This window comes from Hyla sarda, chromosome 1 (assembly GCF_029499605.1).
Source record: "Hyla sarda isolate aHylSar1 chromosome 1, aHylSar1.hap1, whole genome shotgun sequence".
Taxonomy (NCBI): domain Eukaryota; kingdom Metazoa; phylum Chordata; class Amphibia; order Anura; family Hylidae; genus Hyla; species Hyla sarda.
This window is the reverse complement of record NC_079189.1, coordinates 234,590,660-234,601,340: the sequence shown is the minus strand read 5'-3', so window position 1 is coordinate 234,601,340 and position 10,681 is coordinate 234,590,660. Positions and strand designations below refer to the sequence as shown.

The window sequence follows — 10,681 nt, the reverse complement described above, 5'->3', positions numbered from 1 at the left end:
TTGAAGCAAGAAGATCAACAACCTTAAATTTTGGACTATTTTATTACATTTCTGGACATAGTGGTGGGAATGGCCCTTGAGTTAGCCTTCATTGGGGGGGCTATCCCCTATTTTACATTATGTATGCATTTATTCTTTATCATTCACATTACATTTTTTAATTTATTGACTCTTCATTTTCAATTTCAATTTTTTAATATAAAAAAATCCTTTATTTTTCATATCATTTTATGTATACACATATGTATATATATTGTGCATTATTTATTTATTATTTATTATTTTTTATTCATTACTTACGTAATATTTTTCATACATTATCTATATATATATGTATATTGTTTATTCCCAATTATCTATTCTATATACAATGTCTATATCATGTGACGGGCCCGTTCATTGACCATCATCATGCATGTATATTACAGTTTTATTATTGAGTCCAAATTGTGTCAAATACATTGTTATGTATTTACCTGGTGTCCTGACATACGGGGTGCGCATGCGCTAAGGTACAACAAAGTTTCTAACAACATGTGATCACATGACGCCTCAGGTGACCGGTCGGTCACGTGGGACGCACTTACTGCCGGATGCGGCATTATCGCGCATGACAGCCAATATCAAGGAGAAGAGATCATGTGACCACTAGGTGGTCACATGATTTGCACTTCTCGTGACGCACGCATAGCGGAAGTGGGTGGCGGAGGCAGAAGTCCATGCCGGCTCCACTACACACAGCGTGACTGACCCTTGCCGTACTCACCTGACAGGTATTACTTAGTTTATTATGCTGATATATAAGACCCTAAGGGCAGGTGGGCTACAACACCCCTGAGGAAGTCACAAACGGTGGGGCTTAGGGGTCCCGTCCCGGGCTTAGGGGTCCCGTCCCGCCATTTACTATTTCGGCTCCTTTGTTCTGTGGTTGCTATGCACTGGTGATATGAATTTATATATGTTTTCTTTGCACATTGTGTATTTCATTTCATTCGGTGTTAAGATTATTTGATTTGGTGACAAGATTAATGTTGTATGTGTATTATCTTATCAGTTAGCACCACTACCTGAGCCATTATATTGTATCACAGAGGGACGGGACTTTGGTGAGTAGGGGGTTCATGGCCCCTCTCCCATGTTGTAGAGGTTGCTCGATTGAGAGCTTTCTAAGTGATTTTAGCCCTTTTTGTCTTTTTTGCAATCTTTATGTGATACCTAATAAAATTTGTTATATATATGAATATTGATCTTGTGGTGTGCACTCTTTACAGTAATCCTTACCCTTGTATAGCAAGTTTTTTGCTTACTGAGCAGTAGCACCCATTGTATGATTTGGTGAGCCCCCCTCTTTTTGTACTAATTTCATATGGGGGGCTGACTTGGCCTATCTAGTTCTTCTTCCCTCTAGGTAATATACCACTAGGAAGGAATATGAAAAAAAGGGGGGAACTGTCGTGGAAATATTTTCTGGTTTGTCACATTGCCTTCATGGTGAGCGTAATGTTGTGCAGTGTGGTTTGTTGTGGTTGGCTATTGGCACAGCTGCAGATGTGTTGGTGGTCGGTGACATATAGGCCTCAGTGCACAGTGTTGAAGCCTGGTAGACTTGTGCACGACCAAAAAATTTGTTTCGTACATTTTTGTATAAAAAAAATTTCGGTTCTGTTGCACATTCGTTATCGAGTAATTTGTTTCATTCTGTTTTTCGGATGCATCCGTATATTTTCGGATCCATCCGAAATATCGTTCGGATGCATTCGTTATATCAGACCCGTCCATTATTTCGGACACATTCGTTACATTGGCCGCATTCGTTACTTCGGACGCATTCATTATTTCGGCCGCATTCATTATTTCGGCCGCATTCGTTTCACTTTCGAATTCGGCAGATTACATTATTCGCTTTATGCTGCTGTATTCCTAACGATTAACGAAAACAGCCGAAGTAAAGTTAGGCCAGGTCAGTCAGGGGCTCAGAGTTTTCACCCAGTAGCCCAGATTTATCAAACTGTGTGAGAGAAAGAGTGGAGTGGTCTGGTCTCCCATAGCAACCAATCACAGTTCAGCTTTCACTTTACCAGAGTTCATTATCTGACATGTGATTGGCTGTTGTGGTCACTCCCCTTTTACTCTCACACAGATTGATAAATCTTGCCAGCGTGTACTGAGAGAGAGAAACTGATTGTATTGTGCGTAAATTGTGTGAAAAAACAATGTCTGGAATGAGAGAAATTGTGTCTGTGGTGTCTGGGAGAGAGGATGGTGACGGTGAGCGTGCTGTTGTGGATGCGAGTGATAGAGCATGTGTGAGTGAGCGTGCTGTTGTGGATGTGAGTGATAGAGCATGTGTGAGTGAGCGTGCTGTTGTGGATGTGAGTGAAAGAGCATGTGTGAGTGAGCGTGCGGATGATGTGTCTGAGTGTAGTGGTGGCGTGGAGAGGAGAGGAGGAGTAAAGTCTGAGCAGGTCCAATCGCAAGACAAAGTGGTTGGACAATATCGGACTCTGGCAGTGGCAGCCACACATCTGAGTCTGAGAGTCTGCACTCAGTGGGAGTCCCACCAGCCAAAAAACAAAGAGGGACGAAATTCACGGAGGCTGAGAACGTAGCACTGGTGGCTGCTGTTAGCACAGAAAAATCTGTGTTATTCAACACGACAGTGGGCACCCAGGAGAAGATAGCCGCCTGGAGCCGGGTGAGGGAGAAAGTGTCCCAAGTTGGAAGTGGCACAGCGGATAGGACAGTTCTCTGCATCAGGCATCGGTGAGTAAATATTTCAGTATGATATCATCATCAACGTGTTGGCAAAGACATATTGCAAAGCATAAACTATGCTGGTCTTGGTCTAGGACAATACCATTCTATAACCTTTATTGTTTGTTACACATATGTCCTTTACATACTAGATTTGTAATTACATCTAGTGTATACCGATGTATCCGTGGTTTCGCCCCTAAAGCAAATGCTCCATAAGTGGGGAACTACCTTTCTTGCAAAAAAAATAGTGGACTTGCTCATCTGCATAACTACCGGTAATTATGTATGCGTGACATGAGGATACACATATGAGGGGGCAATTTTTTTGTATTCTGACCCCTATAACTTTCTTAGTTCTCCTTATACAGTCCTGTATGATACACCCCGGTCTGTAGTTTTTGACAGTACCATTTTTGTTTTAAAGGGGTACTCTGGTTGAAAACTTTTTTTTATTTTTTCTTAAATCCACTGGTGCCAGAAAGTTGATCAGATTCCATAAACCTTACAGTACGTATTAAGTTGCTCCTGAATACTACATAGGAAATTCATTACTATTTGTAACCCAGAGCTCTCTGCTGACATCATGAGCACAGTGCTCTCTGCTGACATCTCTTTCCATTTTAAGAACTGTCCAGAGTAGGAGAAAATCTCCATAGCAAACATATGCTGTTCTGGACAGTTCCTAAAATGGACAGAGATGTCAGCAGAGAGCACTGTGCTTGTGATGTTAGCAGAGAGCTCTGTGTTTGAAAAAGAAAATAATTTCCTCTTTAGCAGCTAATAAGTACTGGAAGGATTAATATTTTTTTTTTAATAAAAATTTACACATCTGCCTAATTTTCTGGCACCAGTTGATTTAAAAAAAAGTACCCTTTTAATGTGAAATTTTAGTTATGTATTCTTTATTTTTTTTAAGTGGCTCATCAGCTGCTCCAAATGAAATTCCAACTCCCAGCATGTTGTACTATACTAGTATATAGTCCATAGGTCAGTGTTTCCCAACCAAGGGTGTCTCCAGCTGTTGCAAAACTACAACTCCCAGTATGTTGGGAGTTGTAGTTTTGCAACAGCTGGAGGCACCCCGGGTTGGGAAACACTGACCTATGGACTATATACTAGTATAGTCCAACATGCTTAGATTTGTAGTTTTGCAACAGCTGGAGGCACCCCTGGTTGGTAAACACTGCTATAGTATATTTTGCCATTTTCCGGGACTTGAAGGATTGGTTTGATGAACTAGTAAAGATAAAGAGGATAAGTCTGTCTATATCTGTGTAGTGTGGTATAAATGCAGAAATATGAGCATTCAAGCAAAAGAACAATATTGTTTCTCAACAAAACTGTTTATTGTCATAAAACGGAAATGGTATGATAAACTTGAATAAACTATTTTATGTAAAACACAAACAGGTACTATGACTGCAGGGCATCAGTAGTTAAAAAAATAAAAAAAAGCAGCAGCAGAGGAGGAACATCACCTTCAAGAACTGGGAGCTGGAGTTGAAGAAGCACCTCCTGCCAGAGGCTCAGACATCTGAGGCAGAGAGATCTGGTGAGTAAAAGGATATATATATATATATATATATATATATATATATGATTAATTACGTATTACAATAATATTAATTGATAAAACAACAAGAAAAAAAAACTATTAGAACTTATACAATAACTGTATTACTATATATTTGTATTTTTCCCCCCTAGCTCAATACTGATTCTTAAAGGGGTACTCCAGTGAAAACCTTTTTCTTTTAAATCAACTGGAGGCAGAAAGTTAAACATATTTGTAAATTACTTCTATTAAAAAATCTTAATCCTTCCGGTACTTATTAGCTGCTGAATGCTACAGAGGAAATTCCTTTCTTTTTGGAACACTGATGACATCACAAACACAGTGCTCTCTGCTGACATCTCCGTCCATTTTAGCAACCATGCATAGCAGATGTATACTAAGGGCAGCATGGTGGTTCAGTGGTTAACACTGCTGCTTTGCAGTGCTGGGGACTTGGGTTCAAATCCCACTAAGGACAGCAATAAATAAAGCGTTATTATTATTATAATAACGTCAGCAGAGAGAACTGTGCTCGTGATGTCATCAGAGAGAATTCCAAAAAGAAAAAAGAATTTCCTCTGTAGTATTCAGCAGCCAATAAGTAACTAAGATTTTTTAATAGAAGTAATTTACAAATATGTTTAACATTCTGCCACCAGTTGATTTAAAAGAAAAAAGGTTTTCACCGGAGTACCCCTTTAAAGCATTTATGCCATTTGTAATGTTGGGACATGCAGATGTCAGGGAATCTAGTCTACCCCGTTGTTGTCCTATACAGTAACCCCCCCCCCCGACATGCGATGCTTTTATATGTCGGGGCCATCGCATTAACTGCTATCCGACAGCGCAAAATGCTTAAGCTGCTGTCGTATAGCAGTTTAAGCATCCCGGACAGGTTCACTTGCCTATCCCCGCTGCTCCGGGTCCACTTCGCGATCCTCCGGCGTCTTCTGTATCTTCTCCAGGGTCCGGGCCTCGCTTTCCGGCGTCGTTATTACGTCGTTACGCACGCCGTCCCGGCGCAGCAACGTAATAACGTCATCAGAAAGCGAGGCCCGGACCCTGCAGAAGATGCGGAAGAAGCCTGAAGATCGTGGAATGGACCCGGAGCATCGGGAGCCCCTGGGACAGCATTGGGAGCGGTGAGGACCTGGTCCGGATCGGCGGGAACAGGTGAGTATAACTTCCTATACTTTACATTGCACGGATCCCTCAACATACGATAGATTCGACAAACGATGGGTCGTTTGGAAAGAATTACCATCGTATGTTGAGGGACCACTGTACTATCAGACCAAATAACGAAGTAGCGCAGGCCCCCATAGAGATTAATTAAATAATTAACATAGAGCATATCAGACAAAATGGCTGAACTGAACAGCATATACAGTGGTCCCTCAACATACGATGGTAATCCGTTCCAAATGAACCATTGTTTGTTGAAACCATCGTATGTTGAGGGATCCGGGCAATGTAAAGTATAGGACAGTGGTCTACAACCTGCGGACCTCCAGATGTTGCAAAACTACAACACCCAGCATGCCCTGACAGCCAACTGTTGTCCGGGCACTGCAGGAAGTTGTAGTCTTGCAACATCTGGAGGTCCGCAGGTTGAAGACCACTGGTATTGGAGGTTGTACTCACCTTTCCCCGCCGCTACGGACCGTCACCGCTTTTCACCATTGCCCTGGATGTCACCTGCCATCGCTGTCGCCGTGTCCCCGACGCTCCAGCAAGGCCTCTGCTTCCTTGGCATCCTCGCTCTCCGTCGCCGCCATTATGTCGCTATGCAAGCCGCTCCTATTAGATGACAAGACGGCGTGCACAGCGACGTGATGACAACCATGGAGAGTGCTGACGATGCAGGGGATCCTGAAGAGGATGCGCTGGAGCTCCGAGGACAGGTAAGCTATGTTGAGAAATGGTCACATGATTGAAAGCCCGGAAGTAGAGTCATCTACGGCCACCCCTTTCCTTTGGCAGCGAGTCAAAGGAATGAGACACACTGTAATGTCATCTTTTGACATGTCCACACAACTCGTAAATTTGTAATTTCTAATTCTATAATGATAGCAATGTGGATATTATGTAAATTACTCAGCTAAATTGCCTATTGTGATAAAAAGCATGATTAGCTATTTGCAATGGTGTATATTTGTGGTGTATAATGGTGTGTAACATTTATAGGGTTAGATGACAAGAACACAACTGTTCACCAGCTATCCCCAGTCCACCCAGTCCACTATCTCCAACCCCAGCACCCGCATCTGTCCCAATGGACACGTACCTTAGGGTACTCCAAGAAAGGGACAGGTTGTCCAGGGAGACGAGGCACCTTGCACGGGAGATGCGACGCTTGAATGCACCGACTTCACCGTCGGCAGGCTGACGACTTCCAAGTGATGTTTGCCCGGGTCAGCCAGCAGCACCTTCAGGCCACAGCACAGCTAAGGGTGGACCTCCTGACGGCAATATCAAGAATCAGCCAATCACCTCCATTGGCTGACACCAGCAGCAGCAACAACGAGGCACCTTCACAAACCTAAATTATTAAAGAATCATTATTTTTAGGCTGGTTGACAGTTTTGTTATGTTAGAAATGTTGGCAATGTTCAGGTTTATTGTATTACCTCTGTATTCTATTACCAAAGTTTCATGTTGACTTGTATATTGTAACCTCATACAAAATGGTGCCAAACCCTGCCTACAAAATAAACATGCAATTGGTATGATTATGCTGGCTGATTGTAGACAGCAGGCATACAAGGCAAAAAATTATGATTACAGTTGTTATTTATTGCTACATTTGCATTCAAGGCCTTTGCCATCAAAATATTAAAAAAAATTGTAGGCAAGAAAAAATTGATCTCCTGTTGTGGTGTCTACATGATTGATGATAACTTTGATAGCAGAGCACAGATTCCACCAGTGCATGAAAAGTGTATTGCAATAGTACCTCTAATTTATTCCACAGGCAGACCATGACATAAAAAAAAAAAAAAGATTTTATGAGTCTCTGACTCAACAATTGGAGAGGTGGGGTGCTGAGGCATTGTGAACCTGGGTGTAATGTCCGTTTATTTGTTTTTGCATTTTCCCGTTTCAGGCCCTGTTCAGACATTGTTTTTTATGCATTATATGTTTTCTGTGCTTTTCTTCCAGGCGTGGAAGAGTTAAGCCTTTCACACATGTGTTAGGCGAGTGTGGCTTTATAACTCCAGCTCAGTCTGTATTCTTGTTTTCCTTTTTTGTCTTGGACCGACTTAGTAATATATATTGTGTTTTTATGATACTGCACTTTAGCACAGGAAGGGACCGGCTCCAAGTTGTCGACTCACCGTTTAGGGTGAGTGGGCAAGTAGGTAGGGAGAGCTCAGTTTAGGGCTCACTCTCCCTGTCCCTGGTCGGTCCATGACACTGGGCCCCGCTTTTCCGAATGTTGAGATACAGCCATATTGTCTTTTTAAGTGTAATGGTCCACCTGGGAATTAAAGTTAAAGGGGTATTTCGTCCAACAGCATTTTATCCCCTATCCCCTATTTTATCCCCTATCCAGCAGTGGGCCCCCGCGATCAGACATCTTATTCCCTATCCTTTGGATAGGGGATCAAATGTTTTTGCCCAGAATACCCCTTTAAGGTACTAAAGCTATACATTTATTACACTGTGACTTTTAATATGCTGATTGGATCTGTGCTCCATTTTATAGAGGTCACTTAAGTGTCAGATGCATTGTAAAGCACTACTGTCATTTAAGGGGTACTCCGGCGCTTAGCCATCTTATTTCCTATCCAAAGGATAGGGGATAAGATGCCTGATTGCGGGGGTCCCGCCGCTGGGGACCCGTGATCTTGCACACTGCACCCAGTTAAAATCAGTCCCCGGAGACTAAGTGCTGGAGTACTCCTTTAAGAAAAAAAAATTGTCATTTACTTACCACTGATTTGCTGAACTCCTTTACCACATAAATGGACATCCTTGTTGTATCCACAAAAATGTCCACTAAATCCTAAAAGAAGGAGGGAAAGATATAAATTAAATAGAAATTATTAGCATTCCAAATGTAATGTTAGGAGGCTAAGGGGAAAATTGACAGACCACTAACCTGTTTGATGGTGCTGTTCACTTTCTTAACTTTTTCAAACAACTGATAACACAAAGGGATCCAACATTCCAACTTGTAACCAAGAACTTCAACTTTTAACTTGAACTGTAGAACTCATAACTAATTGGTGTCAAAGCTTAGAGCAGGGTATCCCAGCTTGGTCATGTTTACTTTAAGAAAAGTCATCTGCTCCATGAGCTGAGGGGCCAGCTGTGAACGCTGTGGGCAGAGAATATTGCCAGTGACTGAAAATACCCGTTCACTTTGCACAGAGGTTGGGGGGCAGGATAGGAGCTCCTGGGCCACCATGGAGAGAGCAGGCCAAATTGCCCTCCTTTCATCCCAGTACTTGAGACTATCCGCTGTAGGTGCCAGATGGGGTTCAGACAAATAACTTTTTACAGTCTCTGCAACCTTATCTCTGGGTATCCTTGAGGGTTGTCTGGTGTGTCCGACCAAGGTTTGCAAAGTTTCTGTCCAAAAGTCAGCAGCTCTTGATGAGTGTCCAGCAGTGTTTGTGATGGGTGATGATGATGACATAGCAGGCTCATCCTCCTCTTCTTCTTCATCATCATCATCATCATCATCATCATCGTCCCTCTCTGACGGCACAACCAAGTGTCTTTGCCTGTCACACACCCTGTTGATTAATTTCTCTATCCAGCTTGTTAGGGAATTGGCTTGGAGTGTCATTTTGCCCTTAATTCGGGGGTCACACATGGTGGCAAGCATCAATTCAGGGCAAGCATCAGTGAGCTCTGTGATCCTCCGGTTTAATTGTCCATGCAGTCTCCTGACAAGAGTGGCAACATCAGGTACTATGTATCCTCCAGGCAAGTTTTCTCTATGGTTGAGGATGGCATCCATTTTGTTAACAAGATGGGTAAAGAGGGGGATGACTTGAGCCAAGCTTGCATTTTCTTGACTTAGGTTTTCTGTTGCTGCACGAAAGGGGCTTAGTACAGTCACCACCTGAGCTATTATTTTCCACTCCTCCCTGCTAAGTGGTCTGGTCACACCGATGACATGCTCATGTGACATTGCATGTATTGCTTTTTGTTGCTCCAGAATTCTTTCAAGCATGTCTAATGTAGAATTCCACCTGGTGCTTACATCCTGCTTCAGGCGGTGTTGAGGAAGACCTGCCTCAATCTGCTCCTGCCTGAAAATGTGACTGTCCTTCACACGTCTATGAAAATGGCCTGCAATTTTCCTACAGGAGTCTAACACTTCAGAGAGCTTTGTATTGCTCTAAGTGGTGTCATCTATACCTGCCTTTACTACAAGATGGAGGACATGGGCGGAGCATCGGACACCAACAAATTTGCCATCCCGCAGTGCTTTTAACATATTGGCTGCCCCATCAGTGACCACAAACCCCATCTTCGCCTGTGTATTTGCCTGCTCCCCAAGCCATTCTGCCATCATTTTCTGTAAAGCACGTGTTATGTTATGCGAGCTGTGCTGCTCATCTAAAACCTCTGCATGCAGCAGGAATGAGCGGTGCCCCTGATTTTGTTTTTCTACAACACCAGCTCCTGTGCTTCTTGGCCCTGATGTAATTTGGGCTGGTTCCATTACAATGGGCTGCCACCAGTGTGCTGTTAGTGATAAGAAGGCATGCTGCCCACTGGGAGCACTCCACAAGTCTGTGGTGAAATGTACTGACTGTCCTGTGGCTCTGCCTAGCTCCTGTTTTATTAACTCCACACAAGATTTATGTAAGGAGGGTACTATACTGCGACTAAATGTGGTACGGGATGGAATTACATACTGGGGTGCACCTGCCTGCATTAGACATTTAAACAGTTCCCCCTCCACCATGTTGAAGGGAGCTCCCCTGACGGCTATGAGTTCACCAATGAGGCGGGTAATTTTACGGGACTGCTGTCTTGAAATCCCCCTGGATTGAAATCCACTAAATTGATCCAAGGTGGGCTGTTTTGATTGACTGGGGTCAACAGCTTCACCTCTGTGCCCCTTGTCCAGGTTATCTGAACTGATGGTAGCACTGGAACTAGCACTACTTGCCCTTTTTTTACTGGGTGGAGGTGACAACAACCCACTGTCTTCTCTTAACAGGACTGGCTTGTGGTGTGTGCGCAAATGGTGATCCATGCCAGAATTAGTCAGATGCCCTATAACTCTACCAAGACTGACTTCCCTGCCACATAGCTTACATTTAGCTGATCTACCATCACCAACTATTGAAAAATGCTCCCAAACTTTAGATTTCCAGCTGGAACTGGAATCGGGTTGTGCAG

General features: G+C 43.1%; 1 protein-coding gene and 1 long non-coding RNA gene across 2 annotated transcripts; one reads left to right on the top strand and one right to left on the bottom strand.

The window, feature by feature from the left end:
* Nucleotides 1-2,198: 2,198 nt before the first annotated feature.
* LOC130304654 (uncharacterized) lies at nt 2,199-6,638 on the top strand. The gene is made up of 3 exons (XR_008854391.1): nt 2,199-2,763; nt 4,168-4,309; nt 6,500-6,638. It is a non-coding gene; the product is annotated as an uncharacterized LOC130304654 (long non-coding RNA).
* A 77-nt stretch (nt 6,639-6,715) lies between these two features.
* Nucleotides 6,716-9,773, bottom strand: LOC130304638 (zinc finger BED domain-containing protein 4-like). The gene is made up of 3 exons (XM_056551947.1): nt 8,418-9,773; nt 8,250-8,321; nt 6,716-6,854 (listed from the first exon to the last, which is right to left on the bottom strand). Exon 1 carries the CDS (start codon nt 9,498-9,500, stop codon nt 8,538-8,540), a length of 963 nt encoding a protein of 320 aa, XP_056407922.1. The 5' UTR covers nt 9,501-9,773; the 3' UTR covers nt 6,716-6,854; nt 8,250-8,321; nt 8,418-8,537.
* Nucleotides 9,774-10,681: the final 908 nt, after the last annotated feature.

Bases quoted from the DNA above. Each gene is read 5' to 3' on its own strand.
- LOC130304638 (XM_056551947.1), bottom strand. From the start codon at position 9,500: ATGCTTGAAAGAATTCTGGAGCAACAAAAAGCAATACATGCAATGTCA.